The 23,678-nt window shown below is 41.3% G+C and overlaps 1 protein-coding gene across 11 annotated transcripts in view; it reads left to right on the top strand.

Annotated features, from left to right (window-relative positions):
* Positions 1-23,678, top strand: part of EPB41L2 (erythrocyte membrane protein band 4.1 like 2) — a 206,537-nt gene that overhangs the window by 73,291 nt on the left and 109,568 nt on the right. For all 11 annotated transcript variants that reach the window (XR_002101685.1, XM_019538042.1, XM_019538038.1 and 8 more), the window contains exons 2-3: positions 6,843-7,306; positions 7,956-8,171. Coding sequence is in view for 10 of the 11 variants with exons in the window: in XM_019538042.1 (XP_019393587.1) it covers positions 6,857-7,306; positions 7,956-8,171 (666 nt within the window). In the remaining variant the exon portion in view is untranslated. The remainder of the gene's footprint in view (positions 1-6,842; positions 7,307-7,955; positions 8,172-23,678) is intronic.

The raw sequence follows: 23,678 nt of genomic DNA, 5'->3' as shown, positions 1-23,678 counted from the left end.
TATAGGTGGCCATCAGATCACCCCTGAGCCTACGCTTTTCCAGGCTAAAGGGCCCCATGGCTCTCAGCCCGTTGTGGTAAGGTCTGTTTTCCTGACCTCTGATCATGCGTGTGGCTCTTCTCTGGACTCTCTCAAGCTTCTCCACATCCTTTTTGAATTGTGGAGCCCAAAACTGGACGCAGTACTCCAGCTGTGGCCTCACCAAGGCCGAGTACAAGGGGAGAATGACGTCCCGGGATTTGCTTGAGAAGCATCTATGGATGCAAGCCAGCGTTTTGGTCACTTTACTAGCCGCAGCATCGCACTGCAGGCTCATGTACATCTTGTGGTCAGTAATGACCCCCAAGTCTTTCTTCAGTAGTGCTAGCCAGCGTAGCACTGCCGAGCCTATAAGGATGCTGCAGGTTTTTCTTCCCAAGGTGGAGAACCTTGCATTTTTCAGTGTTAAACACCATCAGGTTCTCATCCGCCCATTTGCTGAGCCTGTCTAGGTCAGCCTGGATCACCCGCCTTTCATCTGGTGTGGATGCTTTGCCCCAAAGTTTGGTGTCATTGGCAAACTTGGCCAGTCTGCTTCTGACTCCGATGTCCACATCATTAATGAAGATGTTGAACAATATGGGTCCAAGGACAGAGTCTTGGGGGACCCCACTGGTCACAGGACACCATGATGGGTGACTGCCATCAATTACAACCCTCTGGGTCTGACCACAGAGCCAATTTCCCAGCCAGTGAATCATGGTGGCCTCAAGGCCACAGTTGGCTAGTTTCGCCAAGAGGTGACCAGATTGAAGGCATTTTTGAAGTCAAGATATATGACATCAATCTCTTCTCCCTTGTCCAGGTGATAGGTCACTTGGTTGTAGAAGGAAATGAGATTGGTCAAGCAAGACCTACCCGCAACACACCCATGCTGGCTATCCCTTAGGATGTTGCCGTCGGCCAGTCCATTAAGGATAGTCTCTTTAGTAAACTTTTCTAAGATCTTCCCCAGGATAGAAGACAGGCTAATGGGCCTATAGTTAGCCCAATCCACTTTCCTCCCTTTCTTGAAGATCGGCACCACATTGGCCTTCTTCCAGTCTTCGGGCACTGCACCAGAGCGCCAGGAGTTTTTAAAGATTCATGCCAGGGGCTGGGCTATGATGCTCACCAGCTCCTTGAGTACCCTGTGGTGTAGATTGTCAGGGCTGGCTGACTTGAAGGTATGCAGCTTCTCAAGATGTTCCTTCACAAGGTCAGCATTTATGGAGGGCAGGGGACCTCCCCCACCCGGACCTCCCTGTCCCATAGCAGGCATGGGCATCCCATGGGACTGATGAAAGACCGACACAAAGTGTCCATTTTCAGACTTCCTGGGCTAAGGGTTCGGGGTGGCAGATTACCCGCTCAGTCCCTCTCAGGATGGAGTCTCCCACAACAAGCACCTTACGTTTTGTCTTGGGGACAGTACTCGTGTATACTTTTGTATATTGTGGGGGAGGGGAAGAGGGTGGGGGCTATGGGTATGTGGGGTGCTGGAGTGGCCAGCGGCTGGCAGGAAAGGAGAGAAATGTCAGCTACAGGCAGGGGGGAGTGAGAGTGAGCAGCAGACATGCAGGAGTGCAGGGACAGCTGGGAGGGAGCGCACGGCCAGCACAGCTTGTGCCAGACCGTGTGCTCCTGCCGTCCTGCTCTGGGCCTCACTGGTGCTAGCCCAGGGACAGTGGCAGGGGCCCTGCACTCCTGTCCAACTGTCCTAGGGCTCCTGTGTGCTCACTTACTGCTACTTGCCCTGCCTGTAGCTGACATTTCTTTGCTTTCGTGCTTGCTGCGGGCTGCTCCAGCACCACTTGGCTTCCAGCTGCATGGCCGGACTGAGGTACTCAGCAGTGGCTGGCCTAGCCTTGAGGACTGGGGCAATTGCCTGCAGTCCTCCTTTGCCTCCCTGCCCCCCCAGTTATTCTCTGAGTTTCCCTCCAGTTCAGGGAGGCAGGAACAGTACAAGGGTCCCAGGCCAGAGGGGTAGGAGGAAGCTGGGGGTGGGGCTGGGCTGGGTGGACCTTACTTCTTGGCTGCTGAATCCTGCTGTCTTCCCTATTGTTGCCGAGTCCTACTGCCCCTGACTCCTGTCATTTTTGACAGGTAGCCAGGAGCAGATAAATACGAATTTTCTAAATTTTTTAAGGGCTCTGTGGGCTGGATAGAATGGCCTGGTGGGCTGGATCTGGCCAATGGGCTGTATTTTGCCCACCTGTGAATTAAATAATGTAATTGCAGCATTTAGCTCCCTGGAATAAGACGAAATAACCTGCAAAGGGATAAAATGCCTAGTATAAGAATCATGCTGATCATGAAAATGGACATGTTTGACATGAAAATAAAATGGTGACTATCTTGGCATTTGTTTTTCATTCTTAAGAGTGTTTAAGAAATGATCCAAAACTGCTAAGAAAAAAAATGCTGTGACTATCTCCTTCCAGTACTTTTCTCACATGGATAACCATCTTTTCCATGTATCTTTCTTTGATAGAAACAGAGAGCCTGCTGTCTGAAAATAACCAGCAAGTTAATCTCCCCTGAAGTTTATTATTTTGATTTGTTGCCTGCCCGGATGGATATAGAGTCCAGTCTCACTTACTGAATGGATACCAGGAGTGTGAGGGAGACATGGGCTGCTAAATTTCTTGGTTCTGGGTAGTCTCAAAGTGACTCCTCCTGTTTGGATCATTCACGTATAGACTAAGGTCTGGCAGCCCTTGGCCACCATCCAACTTCTTAGAGCCTGAGCCTTCCAGAGCCAAGTGGACTTTTGAGGAAACTTATCTAAGCAGCCTGAGAAGTTCATTGAGCACTGGTGTCTTTGATTATACCTTTCATGAAACTATACGGCGGTTATAGCAAAGAACCTGTAGGCTTTGTAGAGGGACTGCACTTGTTTTAATTTCTCTCTCATTCTTGCACATAGTTTTGTTTATGGGGGAAATGACAAATAGATGAAAATAGATGCCCAAAGTAGGGGTGAAACAGGATCAGTGTTCAGGCCAGGTGGAGACTCCCTGTTTCCTGTATAGCACGTTCCTTTTGGTGCTGCAGTAGTTGACCCTGAGCCAGAAGTTGTTCTGTTCATGAATGCAGTTTTGGTCATGAACCTCCAGTCATGCTGGGTTCCCATGGACAACACCCCTTGTTTTACAATGGGTAGCAAAGAGGATAAGAATTATTTGTAAATCTTGGGAGTTGGTTGTATGACTTTCTAGCTTTTCACTTGTCTTAAAGGCAGAAATGCCCTTTCATTCTCTAGTTTGGTTGCATATCTCATGTAGGCTATGTGTGTAGTTAGTTTAGATAAGCTCTTAACACACAGCTCAAAACGGGGTTGGCCATGTGCAAAATGGAGGTTCTAGTCCCTAAGGCAAGTGCAGTCATAAAAGATGCTGACAAAGCAAAATGCACAGAAATGGACACATTCTCAGCCCTGTCACAAACACACACTTGTTTGTTTTTTGAATATTGAATGCCTGTAGAATTTCTAGCAGGGGAATAAGCTTGTTTTGTTGAACCAATAAAACTGTCTTCAGAAACATTTTTGCCAAATGCCAGAGATTTTAGACAGACCACATTAAAAGTCAAGAAATTACTGATGCATTTTTTGGAATTGATTTAAATTGGAAAATGCAGAAGGCTGTGAGGGGAAACTGCATTGTGCAAAACATAAAGTTAAATGCACTGAAGGTAAAGCAACATCAAACGTAATGAAAATAAGCCTTTTGCAAGACTTGGGAAAGATTGACCAGTGAATGGAATGTTGCTTCTTCCGTAAATTATGAAGCTAGCTGTTGTTTCTCCTACCCTTTCAAATGAAGTAAACATTAGTCTTACCACAATAGTATTCGTGCCATACCTCCAGTATGCACTATGGCTTTTATGGCCTGTGGTCTTGAAAAAAATGCAGTGATGCCCTCTGAAAGCTTGCAGACAACATGGTGGGAGGGAAGAGAGTACAATTAAAATAAATACAGTTTACATTTAGTATGTATATATTTTGTCTTGGTATATTAAATGAAAGAATAAATATGAAAACATTTGCTCTCAAATAAAGCAAAAATTATGAACACCACTTTTAAAACAAATTGAGGCCAGATTCTCTAAGACCTTAACAGACTGATTAATGCACATTTTATTTTCTGTTGCTTCCACATCAAATGTATCCAACTGAATAAATCAGTACCACTACCACTAACAGTTGAAACTTGTAAGGTTCATTGTGCTGTACCTGGAGATGGATTACTTATGACTAGAAAATATTTGTGGAGTTTTCCAGAAAAGCTATTTTGTTTCCTTGATGATAACACATTTTGACTTTTGAGAGGGAATAAACCTTTGAATTAACTAATGTGAAATCATTAGCCAAATATGATTTGACTAGTAGCAACTTAATCACTGTTATACTATATTCTTAATCACAAATTCTGCTTTAATCTTCAAGTTAGACAGTAGGTCAGTGCCTTTAAACTTTTATTAAATATGGCAGAGCTGCTTAATTTGAAGCTTTTTAATAAGTGGAAAAAAGTAACAAATGAGTGTTTAAGTGTGAGCTTAAAGCAATTTTCTTTAATGTGGTTATAAGGGCTCAAATATCAGTTCAGTCTTTTTAATTTCTCTCTTACTTCAGTATCTTATTTCAGAAGGTGTCCTATTATTATTGTTCTGGGTCAGTTTCTAAAATGGAAGTGTGCATGTGTGTGTGCCCATGTATGCACACACTCTCTCTTCTCTCTTGTGACTTTGCTCTTGTCACTGAACGGAACTCTCCTAGTAAACGCTTTTTTTAAATAGTTTGTTAGATGGGGGATTGTTGGCAGTAGGTTTCATTGAAGGAGTGTTCTCAGTTTCAGGGAATGGAGTGGTTGGAATTAATTTTATAGGTGACAGATAGCTTCTTGGCGTGCTGTTGGGCTCTCCCTTTAAAATAGGGCTTACTTGAAGAAAAGGGTAACCTGGATTATAATAAATTGTAATTAGTATAATCTTATCGCCTCTAAAAATTTAAAACTCTACCTTAGACTGCTTCTCCCCCCCCCCCGTTTTCTTAATTCAGTTCGGGCAGTCCAAACAGATTCTGAAATGCCAGCCACTTAAAAATAAATCATCAAGATTCACAGCTGCATGCAGCTACCTTCTGCCTTTTATTTATCATTATGAAAGCATGTGTTTGGAGGAACAAACCTAAGCCCTCAAAACCACTGGATGGAAACCAAATGGTAATCAAGCCAAATAAATATCAGAGGGCACTTGCATTAGTGTTTAACATGGATAATCTGGATGGATGTGATCCATCTTCCTTATAGTTTTGGCTTTTCTTGGATACTGTAATTTTTCTAAAAGAAGGGCAGAAGTTTGGGCGGGGTGGCATTTAAGGGATTACTGGTTCAGAGAGGCCTGAGCAACCAACTTTGTCAGATGCTATGAATTCATACCTGACAAAATATGGTAGGTTGTTGCCTACAAAAAGCTCATGCCTCTGCCAGACTTCAGACCTAACACAGCCAGCCAACTCTGTAAAACAAACAAAAAAACCAAAAAAACAATTCAGAAGATACAGTTGCTAAAGGGTGTAAGAGGGAGGTTACTGTATTTATAACTGTGTATGCTGTTTTTGTGCTTTGTTGTAAACTTCTGATTGAGAATAGACTTGCTTTAAAATCAGCTGTGTATTTTCTTTTATTGTCCTGAAGTAGTTAAAATTTAAATAAACTAATGAGGAAAAAAACAAACAAACCCTAAACCCTACGGATTATAACTATGTGGGGCACCATAAGATCTGTATTAACTCAATGTTCTTGGCTGATGTGTTCAATTTGTTCAGGGAAGCAGTTTTTTTAAATCATCATTCCTATCCTGATCTTTCTTGTCACCTTCAAATGAGGCGTATTTGATTTAAAATTAAAATAATCAAAAGTTTCTTAAAATACACATGCAAATTGTCCATTCCCTAAAAGTGAAGAATCTATATAGAGCTGGCAAACGCACAAGCTTGATTGCTAGTACTCAGTTTGTGCCTGGCTCTAGTAATGATTTTGATTTTAAGTAGAAGACAATGTAGCTGTAAGTTTAACAAAAATATCAATTTTTTTAATTTTAGGTTAGATTTGGTATAGCTGTAGCTAATGATAAGTTTGGAAACCTAGTGGGAGGTACAAAATATGGGACAGAATTTTTAAATTGCTTTTCCTTAACAGCAGTGTGTCACTTTTCTATACTTCCAGTCTAATTAATCTTGATTTCTGAAGTAGTTGAAGATATTTTGGGTTAAATTCTGGCCCTGCTCTAATTAGTGATTCCATTGACTTCTGCAAGCAGCATTTGTGCCTCACTGAACTCTTCAAAGAAGGCTGAACGGAAAGGGTGTCTATCCCCTCTGAAATTTGAACAAACAATAAATTGGTTGCTTATGCCTCTTTTTGAAAATTATATAGGAGTAAAAACTACTCACTGAAGCTTCTTTCATATTTCACCTTCATTAATAGTAGGGACAGTTTATAGTACTATAGTGAGTGCATTTCAGCATAGCTTCTAGTTGCTAATGACCACTCTGACCCTAGAGAAAAACATGGGTGGGTCTATGTATGATGTTTGTTTGTTTTTTTTAAGTTTTTGATGGCTAATATGACATATAATTTGGTTTCCTGTTACTTTTGTTTGTAGAGTTTGAATGGGATGGAGTAAAATAGTCCTTTAAAACCTACCGAACTTGGCTTTTAATTCCTTTAATTTTTAGATCATGACTTTATAATTTTTGGCACTCGACACATTTTAATGTTGAAACACTGCAAAACAATTTTTTGTTGTTGCAATTCTAGCATAGCCTGTGATCATGACGACTGAAGTTGGCTCAGAAGCTGAAGTAAAGAAAGAAGCCGAGAAGCTGGAGCCAGACACTGCCAAGGAAAAGCCTGAGGAGGCCTCGGAGAGTCTAGAAAATCAAAAAACTGAAGAAACAGAAGAGACACAAGATTCTTCCTCTTCCCCAGTACCAACTAGCCAAAGCAGCCCAACTAGCCGGAAGGAGAGAGATCCGTCTGAAGGCAAGGGTATTTCTCGCTTCCTCCCCCCATGGCTTAAGAAACAGAAATCCTATAGCATAGCAGAGCCCAAAGATGAAGCTAAGAAAAAGGCTGAGGGTGATGAACATGTTGAAGAATGTGAACGTCAGCTTCCAGAAGAGGTGGCTGAGCTGAAGGGAGAAGCAGCAGCTGAGAACCATCAGACTAAGACAGACGACAAGGAGGAAGAAAAGCACTCTGTTAGTAGTGCTGAGACCCAGGTAGGTTCAGGGAGATGATAAATAGTTACTGGGTCAGGTACACTGCTTGTGTAACTCTTCTGTTGCTAGTGTAACTCTGCTGTAAATCTGTGACGTACTGGAATTATACTAGGAATGACTGGCAGACAACTTTCTTCGGGTAAATCTGATATCTTTTATTAGACCAACTCAAATAGTTGGAAAAATTCTTCTTTGCAAGCTTTGGGGCATAAATACCCTTCATCAAGCTGAGGAAGCATCCTCAGCCTAACTAAGGATGCTTATACCTGAAAGCATCTTTAATCGGTGTCCTTTAGTTTTAGCCACAGTGGCCTGTAGGTTTTGAATGCTAAAGCAGTTTCCTACTATATTCTGAGTTCCTATAAAAATGTATTGTAATTCTGAAAAAGGAAAATTGTTTTCTCTCTTAAACTTGTACTGAAATGACAAATAAACATGTTTTGTCGGTATCTTTTCCCAAAGGGGATAATCATAATATTTAAACTACTTATTGTGCTTCCAACTGTTGTGGTTTGGATGAATAACTTGAGTGAAGAAGTTGAAAGTATAATACATGATTGGTATGTAGGAGCATGAACTTTTCTTTTAACTTGTCTAGCTCTTGTGGGATTGAGTCATCACTGTATTAAGCTGTATATTTTTTTTACAGCCAGCTAAGGAAGACAGTAAAGAGATTGAAGTAGAAAAGGTTACAGAAGAACCAGAAGAAAAACTAGAAGAAGAAACAGGAAAAAGGGAGACCAAAGAGGTGCAGACAACTGAAATCAAAATGGAGAAAGCTCCTCAAAAAGCTCCTAAGAAGATTAAAACTGTACAGTGTAAAGTGATGCTCCTGGATGGCACAGAATACAGCTGTGACCTAGAGGTAAGGAAGGAAGCCTTATATAAAGAGATCTTTCTCTGTAGAGAGAAAGCAGTGAGTATAGTATGCTTTCATTGCAGTGTGACTTTAACAAATGCATTTTTATTTGGTAAGTGGAATGAATTCATTACAGTATCACATTCAGATTGTTATAGCTGAAGGTCAGCTAACATTTTGTATTTAACTTCTGCCTTTCAGGACTTTTATCAGTTTAACCATAATGTTCTGTGAACAGCAATTTTAACATATATAAGATACAAAGGAAACAAAAAAAACCTTTGGGTAGAGTAACCTCTTTTAGCAACTTCAATTGCCTGTTCTGCAAAAAAGATGAAGGATTTTCCTCTTGTATACCTTCAACAGTATTTTGTTTTGAAACAACTTTTTGCATAAGCTATCTCCATTATAGGGCCAACTTGAATTTTTTCTTTTAATTTGTTTCACAGGTATAACAATGGACTCAAAGTAGTCTGGCTATGAACAGATATCACGTTTATCCTGGGAGAAACCATTTTTTCCCAGGACAATGTATAGTCGTTCAAACATCCATGTCTGTAGTCCCAGGACAAACCTTGAAAAGTTTCATGGGATAAGAAGGGCCAATAGCTTGTCCTGGGACATTGCAAAGTGCACGTGAGTGCTTGTCCCAGGCTTATCTTATTGAAAAGAGGCACTGCATTCATTTACTATACCCTGATTTAAAGGGTGATGTATGTATACGCCAGTCCTGGGACTTTTTTTTCTGTTCCAGGACAAACACAGGCACACCTTGTGACAATACAACATCTGTTCTTAGTCTGTGTTAACTGGTTCAATTTAAATAAACATCAGTGTATGCTTAATCAAGTGATGTTTTTAATATTGAACCCAGTGTTCCCTGTAATTTGTTTCTTCGCCTCATAAATCTTCAGTTTAGGTTTTTGGAAACTGTATGCTTATTTCCTTATTGCAACTGACCTTAACACTGACAAAAGCAGGACTTAGTAAGATGGAGGAAAAATCAGCTGCTCATTTTCTAATACTGAGACATTGTTTTGGTCATTTATTGCCATATTGGGTGAAAATGGTGTAAACTGCATAAAGCGGAAAAAGACACTTTAGATTGAAGCTAAATAAAGGTGTGTGTACCATTTAAAAACTTATTTTAGTCATTTTTAAGTAGAATATAGATTCTGGTTTTAATGAGATTACCTTTTTAAAAAGCAGGTCTCAGTGGATATTCAGGCCGTGTGTGTGTATGTTCTTAGGAAGACAAGATTCTTTGGGTAGATGTGATATGTTTTAATAGACCAAATAAATAGTTGGAAAAATTGTACTTTGCAAGCTTTCAGGCACAAAGACCCTTATTCAGGCATCTTGGGAGTCTGTTTGTGAACTGTGAGCTCTCCTGGGTAGAATAGAAGCCAAAATACAAAATGGAGGTCAGTGAAAATGCAGGTCTGTGTGTGTTACTCCCTCCCTCACCACAGGGGGCCTTGATGTGTGCCCCCCTCTCCACAGCCCTTCCTTTCCCTTCCTCTTCCCCCATAGGCTTACCAGCTGCAGGCAGCTCTCCACGCTGCTGGCTGTGCTCTTTGCTGCCTACATGCTGTTCTGTGGCTGTGTGCATGCACGGCCATTTATTGGACAAATTATCAGCTACATCGGGCTGATTTCCAATGCAGACAATTTTCTTTATATTGGTGCTGATCCGATATTGGACCGATGTATTGGTGCGCCTCTAGAATGGGCATCTTGATCAGCCTACCCATCTAATTGAAAGGGCAAGTCCCTGAAAATCTTGGTTACAGCTGTCCTTGGAGTAAATATTAATAATTCTGTTTCATGCTGTTTGGAAACAAGTCAATAGATACCACAATATAGATTGTTTTCACCCAACTATTAGAGCGCCCATTTATGATACCTATAGAACAGCTTGCCAAGAACGTCTATATATGTTTAAGCACCTAGTAACTTTACAGCAAGTGTAGGATATGGCTGTGTCCTGTGGGTCAGATAAGTGGCACAGAGTCAGTCCACAGGCTGGATCAGCCCCTGGGTTCCAGCACTGCCCCCTCCCTTTCATGTGCTGGAACTGGGTCCTGGTGCTACCCCCTTTTGGCCCTCCATTCTGGGATTGGGTACCTGATCAGTGTGCAGGGACCAGAACTTCCCATGCATCTGGAAATTTGACATCAGGGAAGTGGTGCCACTGTCCCCCTGCTGCCAAATTTTTGGATCCGTCAGGAGCCCTGTGGGCCAGGTGACACAGTGCTGTGGGCTGGATCTGGTGTATGGGCTCAGGGTTGAGTACCTGGTCTATACTGTGTCAGACGGACCCAAGCTGATCTGTTCCACCTACTGTTGAATCCACACTGCAGACCTAAGTGGTGGGGCTGCTTCAGGGTATCCCTCTATGACTTCTTGAGACCTGTAGTGCAGGAAGAACTGAAAGGTCTGTCAGTACTGCATTCCCCTCCAGATTTCTGTTATGGGTCATGGGGTCAGCTAGGTTGTATGTGCAAACCAGGCAGGTACTGCTGATGAAGAAAAAACCCAGGTTTCTAAGCATATATTATATATTCATCCATGGTGATATGTATACAGGGACCTTTTAACTTCAGATCCCTTCTATATATATTGCTAATACAGAATAACTACTAGTTTTCATCATAAAGGTAGTTAATATGAACAGTACAATATGTGCATTAGAGTTAGCCTAGGACAGAGGTCCTAGGCTAATATGACCGATATGCAGCATGGGGCATGGAAAGCCTCTTGTGTGGCACATGGCAGACTGGGGAGAAGACAGGCAGCACAGGAGCAGATAGGGTAGGGAGCAGAAAGCAGAGCATCAGCTTAGACAGGAAGCACAGGGTAGAAAGCAGAGCAGCAGATTGTTCAGGGAACAGAAAGCTGAGAAGCAGATTGAGTAAGAGAAAGGGATTGGAATGTAACTTGGTGAGGGCTCAAGACTAATTTGTGGCACACCTGCCAAAAAGGTTGGACCCCACTGGCCTAGGAAATTAGAAATTGACCTGTTAGCGTTTTCCAGCTCTCTGTGTGTGTGTGTGTGTGTGTGTGTGTGTGTGTGTGTGTGTGTGTGTGTGTGTGTGTGTGTGTGTGTGTGTGTGTGCGCATTAGTGGTTCTCACCTGGGTGGCCATGGCACCCCCAGCATCTGCAGCCAAGTGAAACTACCCAGTGTGACTTTGTTTTGAGGAGGCACGCATGGAGCTGGATGGGAAAGCATCTGCTGCAGGAGGGGGTGCTCCAGCCTGCACTAGGTTGTTCGATAAACCAGGGATGCGTATGCACCATATTCTTCAAGACCAGGGATTTTTTTGTTGTCAACAATACCTATTCAGTTTGCATGTACACCCTAGCTGACCTCATAAATCATACCAAGGTTCTGAAGGATGATGCAGTTTATCTAAAGACTTTCTAGTTATCTAGATCAGTTGTCGGCAACCTTTTAAGGCTGCAGGCTGGATTGACTCGGTTTGTGTCGTAGGTGGGTGGGGAAGTCGGTATTAGGACCCAACCACTGCTTTTCTGTGTGGCTGCAGGGACAGGCAACCTCTGCCAAAAGCCCCGCCTCTGAATGCCATTGAAGCCCCATGTCCACAGGCCCATGGGCCACAGGTTGCCAATCCTTGATCTAGATAAACATAATGCAGGCAGGAACACCCCCTTTTGTCTCAAATGCATCCCAGTCTTGTTCTGCGTGTGCTTTCTGAAAACAGAGTTGTACATGGGATAGTTCCACCTTGTGGCATTGGCACAGCAGCCTAAAGAGCTGGCCAGCTGAGTGCCACAGTTCTATGGATTATTTCTAGGCTGTCACGCTGCCATTGCTGCATTAGGTTTTATCTGATGTGGGGGTGGGCTTTTGCCTGCATTAGGTTTATTTGATAAAATAGATGAGCTGAGGCAATAGAACAGTGGTTCTTGACCAGGGTATAGATGCAAGTTGTTCTCCCACATCATCGCTGGACCAAATAATATCCATTATGACATGTGAGGTTCATTCACCTGCACCTCTACCAACGTCATACACCATCACTTGCTTACAATGCCCCTTGACTGTCTACGCTAGATAAATGGGGCAGTCTCTAGATGAAACAAGGAGGGAACACTGATTTGACATTGAGTTTAAAACCATACCCAAACCTGTGGCAGAACACCTTAATTTCCTTGGACATTGTATCACTGACCTTATACAGCAGAACTTTAAAAGCCAATTTGAATGTGAAATTGTGCAAAAGAACTTATTTGCAAACTGGATTGTGTGAAGCGTGGCCTAAATGGGGACTAAGGATTCTTCTCCCATTATTTGAATTGGCTTTTGTGGCCCCTTTATTTGTATGAGTTTATAAGTTGTTTGCCTTGTCAGCACCCTCTTCTTCCTTTTCCTTTCCCCCGTCCCATGAAAATATCTGATTCAGTTATTCTTTAAGGTGCACCTCTACCTCTGTCTTGTGCTAGGGTCTCTCTCAGGCATGGAGTACATGGAAACTCCTTCCCAGTTTTTTCTCCAGCCCAGGCAGGGGGTCGGACTTGAAGATCTGCAAGGTCCCTTCCGACCCTGCTTCTATGATTCTATGATTCCTCTGGCCAGCTAGTCAGCAGTGTCAGCACTGCTGCATGGCCAGGCAGGGACTGAGCTTCAACATGCTGTGTTGTGGGACAGAGGAGCCCCTGCATCTGACAGTATGGGGTAGGGTGGGGAGGGAGAGAAAGGGACAGAGATGTGGGGAAGGTTAGAGGCTATGGGGAGTTGGGAGGATGCAGATGGCAGGGGGAGCAGGAAGGCTGCAGGGGGATAAAGTGGACAGGAAAGGATAAGGAAGCTACCTAACCCCTGCCCCCCAGCCACTGCTTTCCCTGCTGTAGCAGTGGTGGGGAGGGTATTCAAGACAATACTTGGATTCTATACCTGGAAAATTATAACAAGCTGATAAATTTTCTATATATAGAAACTAATTATTGGGGGGTCATATATATTCAAGTAAATGTAATATGTTTCTAAGTCCATAATAGTTATAGGGAGGTGGTTGGAGTCTAAAAAGGATGATAAGCAATGGTATATACAGTACAGCCTGATTTTATAATGAACCACAATGGGATCTGGAAAAAGTTTATTAATAGAGGATGTTCACTATAATAGGGTTACTCAGTTTGCTGGGGCGAATTTCAATTTGAAAAAACCTGTTCCTGCTTTTTGCATTGTTTAAAATCAGGTATTTGTTATATGCACTAGTCTTGTTAGAATATAGATTTACTATCAGACTACTGTATAGACAGTACTTTTCACCAAGGTTGACTTTTTGGAAAATAGAATGGTAAACTCTACTTACACTGGTACTTTCTGCTTCCCTACAGAGCCTATGAAGCTCTTAAAGAGTCTCATTAATTTTGCATTGCTTTTGTCAGCATGATGTTACAATCTGTGTCTGCCATTCCTCTACCCCAGTTTCCTTTCTGTTTTTACATTTTCACTGTGCCTTTGGCAGTACACTAGATCCCCAACTTGTTGTGATCTGGGTGGTTTACAACCTGCTTAGTTTACTGGAGGTTGCCAAATGAAGGATGAGTTATTCGGATTGCTGCAGCTTTTACTTTACTTCTCTGATCAGCTGGAGCTCATCAGTAGCCAATCAGAAAAGCAGTGGCCTTTGCTAAATTGCTGTAGCAGATTGCAGCAGTTTTTTCAGTTTTGTACAGCTGTTTGCTCTGACTGTAAAGGACATTCACTTAGTTTTTGCTTATCTTCCTAAGAGCTACAGATCCCTAAACCCATGGGCTGTCAGTATTGTACTGTATTAAATAGCAAAGCTTCTGATCTGGTGTTTCTGTTTTGGCAGGTTTGCTGTTAGTACCCAAATGATAAAGAGAGACAGCAAAGTTCAGTTTGTTAAGCTTTTTTAGTTCTTGCCGGTATTGGTTGATCTATGTAACACAAAGCAGCGCTGATCAGTTGCTGTAGACAAGAAAGCATTCTGAGAAGTGTTGCAAGGGCATCATTTTAAGATAGTGGTGGAAAACTTCTTTGTAGTATTAGATATGGAAGCTAAGAGCAAGGACAATAGATATCATAGAAAAATGGGGGGGTTACAAAATGGCCCACTGAGGATACTTCCTGGAAATCTTCTGAAAAGTTTGCTCTAATAGCAACAGAAGCAATTTCCCAATTTATCTTGGAAAACACATCAAGGCAGTTAATCAGAAAAAGTAATCTTACCAAACATTTACTTTACTACATATTTTAAATAACTGCTCTTGTGATGGATTAAGTACTCATAAAGAAAATAAATGTGTGCACCAAATGAAAGAAAACCAGAGGGTAATGAGCAGCCTTTTATTTTATGGTGGCTAGATACACTATGTATGTAACATGACTATGTGAGACTCATTTCCCAAATGGGAACCACAAGTTTTGGACTTGACTTTTTAATCCATTCAGATCATGGTGCTTTATAGCAGCTTCACATACTTACTACGACCCTCTAGAAGTTTACCATACCAACTTTAAAACCATCCTTTTTCTGTTGACAAGATTGTGGGGAAATCTAGATCTTGCAATTTGTTATAAATATTTTAAGCCAATATAACCTTTCTCAGCACGCTCTTTTTTAGATATTTCCATGTTTAAAGATAAGTCAAAAATGTCACTTTCCCCATCTAGCTTTTGAAGGATCCAGCTCTTAGAATCATAGAACCAGAAGGGACCTGTAAGACCATCAAATCCAGTCCCCTGCCATGGGCAGGAAGTTTATTGGACTCAGATGAGCTTGACAGGGTTCCTGTCTAGCCTCTTCTTGATAACCTTCAAAGAAGGTGACTTTCAAAGTCTTGATTACTTTGAAATGCATCTGTAAGAGGCATATTGCACTATATATCCACGGTGGCCAAACTGTGGTTCGCCAGCACTGTACTTGTGGCTCTCTAGAAACTGGCCAAAACCCTTTCCACTTCTCTGTGAGGCGACTGTGGGGGACAGCGCATCCCAGCATCTCCCACTGCTCGGGTGCTAGGCTGCCAGGGCAGGGACAGGAGCTGTAGCTGCGCCTCTTACTCCGGGGTGCACTCCCTGCAGAAAAAGCCAGAGCACCTCAGTGGTGGGTGTGTGTGGTGGTTACCTCCACTCTGGGTCCCCCCTCCACCTGCTCTTCAGCTCTTGAACTTTGGTAGAGAATCAGATGTGGCTCCCAGGGTGAGTAACTCTAATCACCCCTGCTATATATCCTGAAGTTTGAAAGGATTTTTCAGTCTGTGCCTAATATAAACCATATGGAGGCTAAGGATTTAAATTTCTTTGAAGACCTTCCACTACTGAAACTTTTTATTTTCAGAATAAATATGGAATCTTTCTTTCTGGTCAGGAAATTCCTAACAGTTAGAAAAGTGAATTTCTTCAGGTAACACAATGTATTTTGGAAGATGGGAACAGATGAGCCCTCAGAAGTGCTCTGCGATCCAGGACTAAGTTGCAGTTTTTTGAACCTTCTTCACAGTACAAAGCACACTTAAATACTGTAATAGGATGATAGTTTTGAGAAAAAAATCAGCTCTGTGTGAAACAAGCTTTTGAATCTGAAATGGGTATGTGTGTATGTAACATGAATGTAAATGCATTTAGCAGCACTCTGTTTTGATGGAAAATTCATGTCGTCTTAAAGCTGAAAACTACTGGCACACATCAGCTTGTATTTTAACAATCTGACACATTGCTTTGTAAAACACTGTTGAATAGTAGGATACATAATGAACTCCATATAGTCTCATAAGGTTTTTATCTTCTGAATTACCAAAAAATCCCTTATATTTGATATTGCTATCTCCTAAAGTCTTACGTCATTTGGAATGTATTTTGAATTAAGTTTCTTCTTATTTAGGACCGAGTCTTTTTGCTGTTTCTTTACAGTAACAGTTTTAGTGAGAATTCATGTGTGTTGGAAATGCTGGAGTCTGAATGCAAAGAATATATGAGAGAGAGAATTTTCTGTGTTTTTAAGTTTCCTAAATCTATATATGGAGAATGAGATATAGGACTGGTGAACTGAAGTATAACTTTATACTAGAAAAGTATTAGTGTTTTCTATTCTAGTGTGTCACTAGTGCTGTTTTTCTTGGTGTGCTTGAGTCTTTGTTCCCCAATTTCTTCCTGCTGGTTGATACCTCTGGTCTTTCTTCGAGATCTTTCAGCAAAGGCAGTTAGAAGCTTATGAGTAAGAATTTAAAAGACCATCATGTTTAATTGTGATTTAAGTATTTTATTTCCTAGCATCTTTAACAACCACTATCTTCAAATCTACCCTCAAAATAGATCTTTTTGTCAAATTACTTACAAACACTTGCCCATTAATACATCATCATTCTCCTTCTGTCTTTTCTCTCTCTCTCTCTCTCTCTTCACACTGGAAAAATCATCACTAGCTTTCTCTTGCCTGCAGGGAATTGGAACAGTTCCTACCATTTCCTAAGTCATGGCATGCACTGAGGGAGTTCTCATCTCTAGGAAATCATCAGTTTTTAGGATAGTCTTATTGGAATTGCTTATTGGAATTTCATCCTTCACTTTTATTTCTGGTTGTCCTTTCTCTCCCTGTGGTTCCTGAGTTCCTCTGTATTACTCAGTCACATACAGAGGACTTCTAATGTAGTTGGGACAGAAATAGATGGTCGTTTCTATGGAAAACTGACAACAGTGATGGTCCGTTGGCTTCTCTTTAGGAATTCTATGGAGCAACAATGCTGTCTCCTCCTCCCACTCCTTAGTAGAAGTTTTCTTTTGGGTTTTATTAGCTCAGAATTATGACATCTCATTTTACAGGATTAGTAATGTACTTCAAATATTTTTTGATCTACCATGGCCATGAAATCAAAATGTGTAGCTTGATATAACTTGGCTGTAAGTTGCGGCCTGTGAATTTTTAAAATAACGTTTACATATTGTAAATACATTACTTTCCAATGCAGATTTTTTGAAGTTGTTAGCAGTTGAAGAGAGCAAAGATTTCTGTTGCATTTAAGTGTTGGGTACATTATTTAGACTTGTTACGCCCCACAGGGATTTCTCTCCCTGCCAGTGTCAATGTTGCATAATTGAATTTAGTTTTGAAAATATATAGAATACGTTCAGCTGCCTTGACTGAACTGACCTTAAATGGAGGCTTGGTTAGGTGTGCTTTATAGAAAATAATTTTACAGCATGGTAAACAGAAGCATTATTATGAGAGAGAGATATTTTATGAGAGTACATGAAGTAACTTTATCTTTGCAAAACACTGCATAGGGCTGTATATTAGGGGTGCACTGATAAAGATTTTTTTTGGCCAATACTGATGGCCCATTATGAATTAGCCATATTGGCTAATATCAATCCAATTGCTGATATGCAGCTTGGCAGCGTGGAGAGTAGTTTCTGGCCGTGGCCATGAAATCAAAATGTGTAGCTTGATATAACTTGCCTGTAACCCCCCTTGGCTGTGGGGGGTGGGGGAAGGAGCATGGGGGGGGAAGCGGGGTACAGATCAAGGCCTCTGTGGTAAGATGCTGCCCAGCCGGGGAGGGGCAGAGCCGTGGGTAGTTCATGGCTCCCACCACTGCTTGCAGCCCTGGGGAAGGAATGGGAGGTATGTATCCCCACATTTGTGCGCGGAGCAAGGACAGGCTTTCCTCCTCCATGCCCCTTTCCCCCAACAGACTTACCAGCCAAATGCTGCTCTTCAAATTGCTGGGCTGGATGTTGCAATCTGACTGGGGTCTGCAGATGTGGCTGGTCAATAATCGGCCATGAGTATCAGCCCAAAAAATGTTTTTATCGGTGCACTCATAAAAGGCTTAGTGCCAGAAACCTTATCTCAAAAATTGTCTAAAGTGACTACTTTATATTTCTTTGGTGTTCAGGATGTCCCATCTGATTTTAGTAGAGAGAGATTTTGCTTTCTCTTGCACCCTCATACATATTACAGAAGAGCATTGGAGGTAAAAACTAAAATGAAGGCAACCTGACTTAGAAAAATGAGACTCTGAACTTGCAGGATTTTTTCAGTTATTCAGCTATTCTTGAAAAGGTTTTTTGCAAATAGAAGTATATATGGTTTGCCCTGGAATGTGACAAATATAAATATGTGTAATTCAAACTTTATAATTTTACAAGAAAGAAACAAAATTTAACACCTGGAAACCTAAAAGCTGACACCCTTGCTTCTGCCTTTTGTTTTTGAGCTAAATTTGCATGTTTGCAGACTACAAAGCTGCTTCAATACTAGAGAAATTCCTTGCCCAGGAGAGCATTCCATCACCCCATCCTCCTGTGAAATATGAAACAACATAACCAGAAGGTAATATAATTCAATATCCTGCTTGCCATCAGCCAACTTTGAGATAGACTGCTGTAACTTTTCTCTGAGCCTAATTGGCACAAAATTAATTTTTCCAAGAGATCTTAGAACACCTTCAGCATTTCTGTGAAATACGAATTTTCATTTTCATCTAGGAGAAAATTTGCAATCTTTACATTCTCCTATGCATGTAGAAGTGTGTGTGCACCTGAAAGCTTGCAAATAAAGACTTTTTTTTCCAAATGTCTAGTTTGTCTAATAAAAGATATCACCTCTACCATGAGTTCTGATTCCAATATATCTATTGTAAATTGTTGAATGGAGCGTGGCCTCATTTTTAATACAATTAAGAGTTATACAAATGCATTGTAATAAGATTTTATATGATACTACTTGTGATGAAGAACCACAAAGATGACTTTTTGGTTATTTCTCTAAAACCTTAGAGAGAAACCCCATGGAAATAGAGCAGTTCCTGAACAGAAGCAGGTTTTGTTGTTGTTGTTTTTAAGTACATGCCACATATATTGAAATCTGAGGATGGACACTAATGCAGACGGATGTTTAGATTTACAAGAATACAGAGTTTGATGCATTTGTGAAAAGAAGGCTTTGAGAATAAAAAAACCCCCAAAAACCTGTCTTGTCAAACATTTTATCTTTTTGTTTTTTTATTTGGGTTTGAGCATGCATTTACAGTTGGACTCTCTAATATGATTCCATTTGTAACAGGGCATTGCGGTATGCCTGTTCCTGTAAGGGAGCAAGCAGCCTGAGAGGTAGCTTGCAGGTGGCAAGGGGGGTTATAATTAGGGACTCATCTGAGGGCAACAGGCCAGGCTGAACATATAAGCCCTGAGCCAGTCAGGCAATTTAGCTTTGGGAGCCATGAAGTGAGGAGCTCCTGGCAGCAGAGCTCCTGAATCAACTGTGGGACTGAGCAAGCAACACTGCAGGCCTGGAACAAGGGAAGGTATCTGGGGCAGAGAGGGCCCTGTTATAGGTGGCCTTAGTTTTTTGTTATAACCCAGAGACCGTTTGAGTGCCTGCCAAAGGGCGCATTGTTTTTTATCAAGTTGCATCGGTGGCTTAGGTTTGAGCCCTGCAGGGGGTGGCTCAACGGCTACTTAGAGCGCCTGTAGCCAGAGTGGCTGAGAGTGGGCCCAGCAAGGAGAGCAGGAGTTTAGCAGGTGGGGATCAGAAGATCCACAAGGCCAGGACTCGGAGAGGGGCTGGGAGTTTGATCGAAGGATCTAGGAGCACAAAGCAGGGCTGAGAGAGAGCAAGGCCAAAGGTCTAAAGGTGGGGAAGAGGGTCCAAGTGTGGGACCAGGAGGTCCAGGAGCCAGAAACTGGCTGAAAGTCGGGCACATGGGCCCAGAGAAGGAACGAGAGGTGGATTTAGAAGATCTACAAGTCCGAAGCTGGACCAGAGGATCCATGAGCCCAGAGAAGGGGTGGGAGTTGGATTAGAGGGTCCATGAGCCCAGAGAGAGGGGTCTGAGCATAGGACCAGGGTCTGGGAACTCGGAGAGGAGCTGTGTGTGAGACCAGAAGTTCCAAGGGCCCCGAGAGGGGATTTAGCATAAGACCTGAGAGTTTGAGAGCCCAGGAAACAGCTGTGTGCGGGACCTGAGGGTCCCAGAGCCCAGAGGCGGGCTGTGCAGGCAATCGGAGGGCCCTGCTCCTGGGAAGTGGCACGGGGTGGTAGGTGATAGTGCTCTGTCTCCACCCATCTGCATGTACCTCCTCGCACCTTTCCAAGTACCCCCAGGGGTATGCGTACCCCTGGTTGACAACCCCCATCTAGAAAATTAAACTATTCAAAAGAGGAGAGGCCTAAAGATTACCTGTGAAGTACAGAGAGGAGCAAGCAAATTGAATTAGATCACAAATCTGTTGTCTTCATCCATAATTTGTAGTATTTAGCCAACTATGATTTCTGTTCCCAGGATTGTCTTGTAAAGATACTGTGTTTGTTGTATTTGGGTACAAAGACTGTGAGGTCACAGGTGGAGTGGTTGTTCTATGACAAGTGTCGTCTCAATTGTGATTACGCATTTTTGTCCTTTTCTCATTTCTGTGTGAGAATTCATTGTGAGTCATTTGTGTTATGAGTATTCTTCTCAAAGGAAATGTGGTGGTATTTAAGGACAAGGCTATAGATTGTCTTGCTTCAGAAAAGAGTTTTTCTGATGATGTATCTTTCCCAGCTATTTAGTTGATTCAGTAAGGGTTCTTACCAAACAAATCTTGCTTCTTACATTCCCTGGAACATCCCGGCTACAACAACAATGCAACTGCTACTTCAGAGTACCTGCAATTATTTGCATACTGTACTAGCATCACAGAATTTGTAAAAGCCTTAGGAAGCTACTTGCTTGCAATGGTAACTGATGTTTAAAAAGTACTGATCTCCAGAGGATTTAATAGTTACAGGTATAGATCCTTTTAGTTCGCTAATGTTTCATATTAAGCTAAATTCTGTTGTGAATCTTACTTTACAAAGTGCTGAACAGTATTGGCAAAATACACAGATACTGTATTTTAAAATGATCTCATTCAAAGGGAAAGAAAAGAAAAATCCTCAGCCAAACTGATTTCAAGTGCATTTGTTCAAAACAAAGACAAATGCAATGTTTCCCAGGAAAGAACCCATAAACTGAGTTTCAGCCTGAAACATATTTTCATGATTGAATTATTGGAAGGACTGATTTCCTTTGCAGTTCCTATTATAAGCAACTGTTGTAATTATTTGGTCATGTTACTCTGTATGAGCATATTTCCTTCCTGATGGAGAAATAAAGGAAAGAAATACCTTATGAAATAAATAACAGTAGGAAAATCCATGAACATAGAGTGTGTGCATGTCTTCCCTTAATTCACACTTTCCAAAGTCTTTTCCATATTGAGGTATCCAGGTTGTAGCTGTATTGGTCTAGAGGAAAAGGCAACCAGGACTCGTAGTTGAGATGATATCTTTTATTAGACCAACAAGATTTTTGTAAAAAAAAGTCTTTAATTGCAAGCATTCGGGCACAAACACCCTTCATCAGGCATTGGAGAAAAGATTGTAAAAGTTCTCCTGGGTAGAAATGAAAGTTCATATTTCATAGGATTTCTACCCAGGAGAACTTTTACAGTCTTTTCTCCAATGCCTGATGAAGGGTGCCTGAACGCTTGCAATTAAAGACATTTTTTTGCAAAAGTTTTGTTGGTTTAATAAAAGATGTCATCTCAACTACGAGTCCTGGATGCCTTTTCCATATTGAAAGTTTTTTGCAGAGCTCTGTTTGAGCTAGGATTGTTCTTCTTTCTTTCTTTTCCCCTGAGGAAAAGAAGAATCTGTATTTACATTATTTCATTTGCAAGGAGGAAGGGAAAGACCAACAATGATCTGAACAAAAAAAAAAAAAAACTTCATTCAATTTCGGCTTCACTTTTATATAATATAGATAATTATCTTTGAAACAAAAGGAGGTTGGAGAAGGGGGAATTATCATTCATAACTGGAATTAAATCTGAAATCTGCTTGCTAAGGTGAGAGTAATCCTTTATTGCTAATGCGAAATTATGCATTTCTCAGAAACAGTGATATGGAAACAGTGATATTCCATATATATGGAATAGTATACCAACTGTACAGCTAGTTGGTAGACTATTCTGCATTTATTTAGCTCAGAATTGCTGTACAATCAAAATGATAATTTGAAACATAGGCTCAGATATGCTTTGTTGTTTTGTTGTTGGATAGGTTACTAAAAAAACTGGCCATGGGATAATGAAGTGGCTGAATACTAACTTGACATTGCCCATTTCATAAAAATTAGTGTAGTACTGTTAAGCAGCAATATTACAGTGAAGGTGAAGTTGCATCTGTTGCATGCAGTGGTCATCTGCTTGATGCTTTATGGCTGTGAGGCATGGGTGCTTAATAAAAAGTTAGAACAGAACTGAGGCTTTTGAAATGTGCTGCTGTAGGAGACTGGTGTGACACGTGTCGCATATGCTGAGCACTGGGGCAGCGAATGTGTCAAGCAGCAAATCAGTGAAAAAGTTGGAACCTCTGAACTGTTGTTGGAGGTTTGTGTGAGTAAGAAAGCTGCAGTGGTTTCGACACATCACAAGAAGGCTGGACACTCTTGTTACCTCCATAATGCAGGGCACAGTGGAGGGAAAAAGAAAGAGATAGACCCAAGAAGAGCTGGGGAACCAATATTAAGAACTGGATTGGGCTTCAACTTACCGAATGCACAAAGCTAGCCAAAGACAGAGCAGAGTGGAGGAAGATTGTTACAGCATCTAAGGTTCTCCATTGGTCACAGCAGCCTTGGAGCTGACTTGACTGTTAGCCTGTAATAACCCTTTTAAATCTTTTAACCGTAGCACCTTGATCCTCTGCTCATCAGAAAATACTTGGAATGTGTGTGATTCCACATGAGAGGCCTGAGGATGCCTTTGCTGAGGTTGGAAAATGGATGGAAAATGTAACCACATATATCCAGTATAACCAGCCCTTGGAGGCTGTATGAACAAGTCTTTGTTGCAGAGATATAGTAAGTTTAATTAGAATTTTATAATTAAAGCATATAATATAGAGTAGTCATTTTTGTAAATTAGCTTCATGGCTCTCCTTCCTGTACATACCAACAAACTAAACAGTAGTATGTAAGGCTACATTTAAAAAATTATTTATTGAGATAGCAGAAAATCTAACCAGTGAAACGACCGTAGCACTGCCTAATAAAACTTGGCATCTGTTAACATGAGAAATGCATATCAAAACAAATTTCACTGAACACCAATTAACTACAATGCCTTAACATAACTACGTGGCATTGCAAATAGAGTTACCGGCTTTCTAGTGAATGCTGTACTAGACAAATCTGGTAGTCCTTTTTCCATATCTTGTATGGAAGATATTTTCCCATATCTTATAGCTATATATAATATCCATCTTATAAAAATAGGTGGATATCATATATTGCTGTAGTTATATTTAGTTTCTCTGTGTGTGTGTGTAGCTAAATTATATAGTTAGTTCAGAGAAATATTAGTGTCCTGTTAATAATAATCTTTCATAGCATTGTATTTAGATGGAACAATTACATTTCCAGAACAGAGGCAAGATTTAATTTTTTTGTTAATTTCAGTTCATTATAGGTGCTTCCTAGAAGAAACTCC

This window comes from Crocodylus porosus, unplaced genomic scaffold (genome assembly GCF_001723895.1).
Source record: "Crocodylus porosus isolate Cpor-Errol unplaced genomic scaffold, CroPor_comp1, whole genome shotgun sequence".
Taxonomy (NCBI): Eukaryota; Metazoa; Chordata; order Crocodylia; family Crocodylidae; genus Crocodylus; species Crocodylus porosus.
This window is presented reverse-complemented; position numbering and strand designations above follow the sequence as displayed.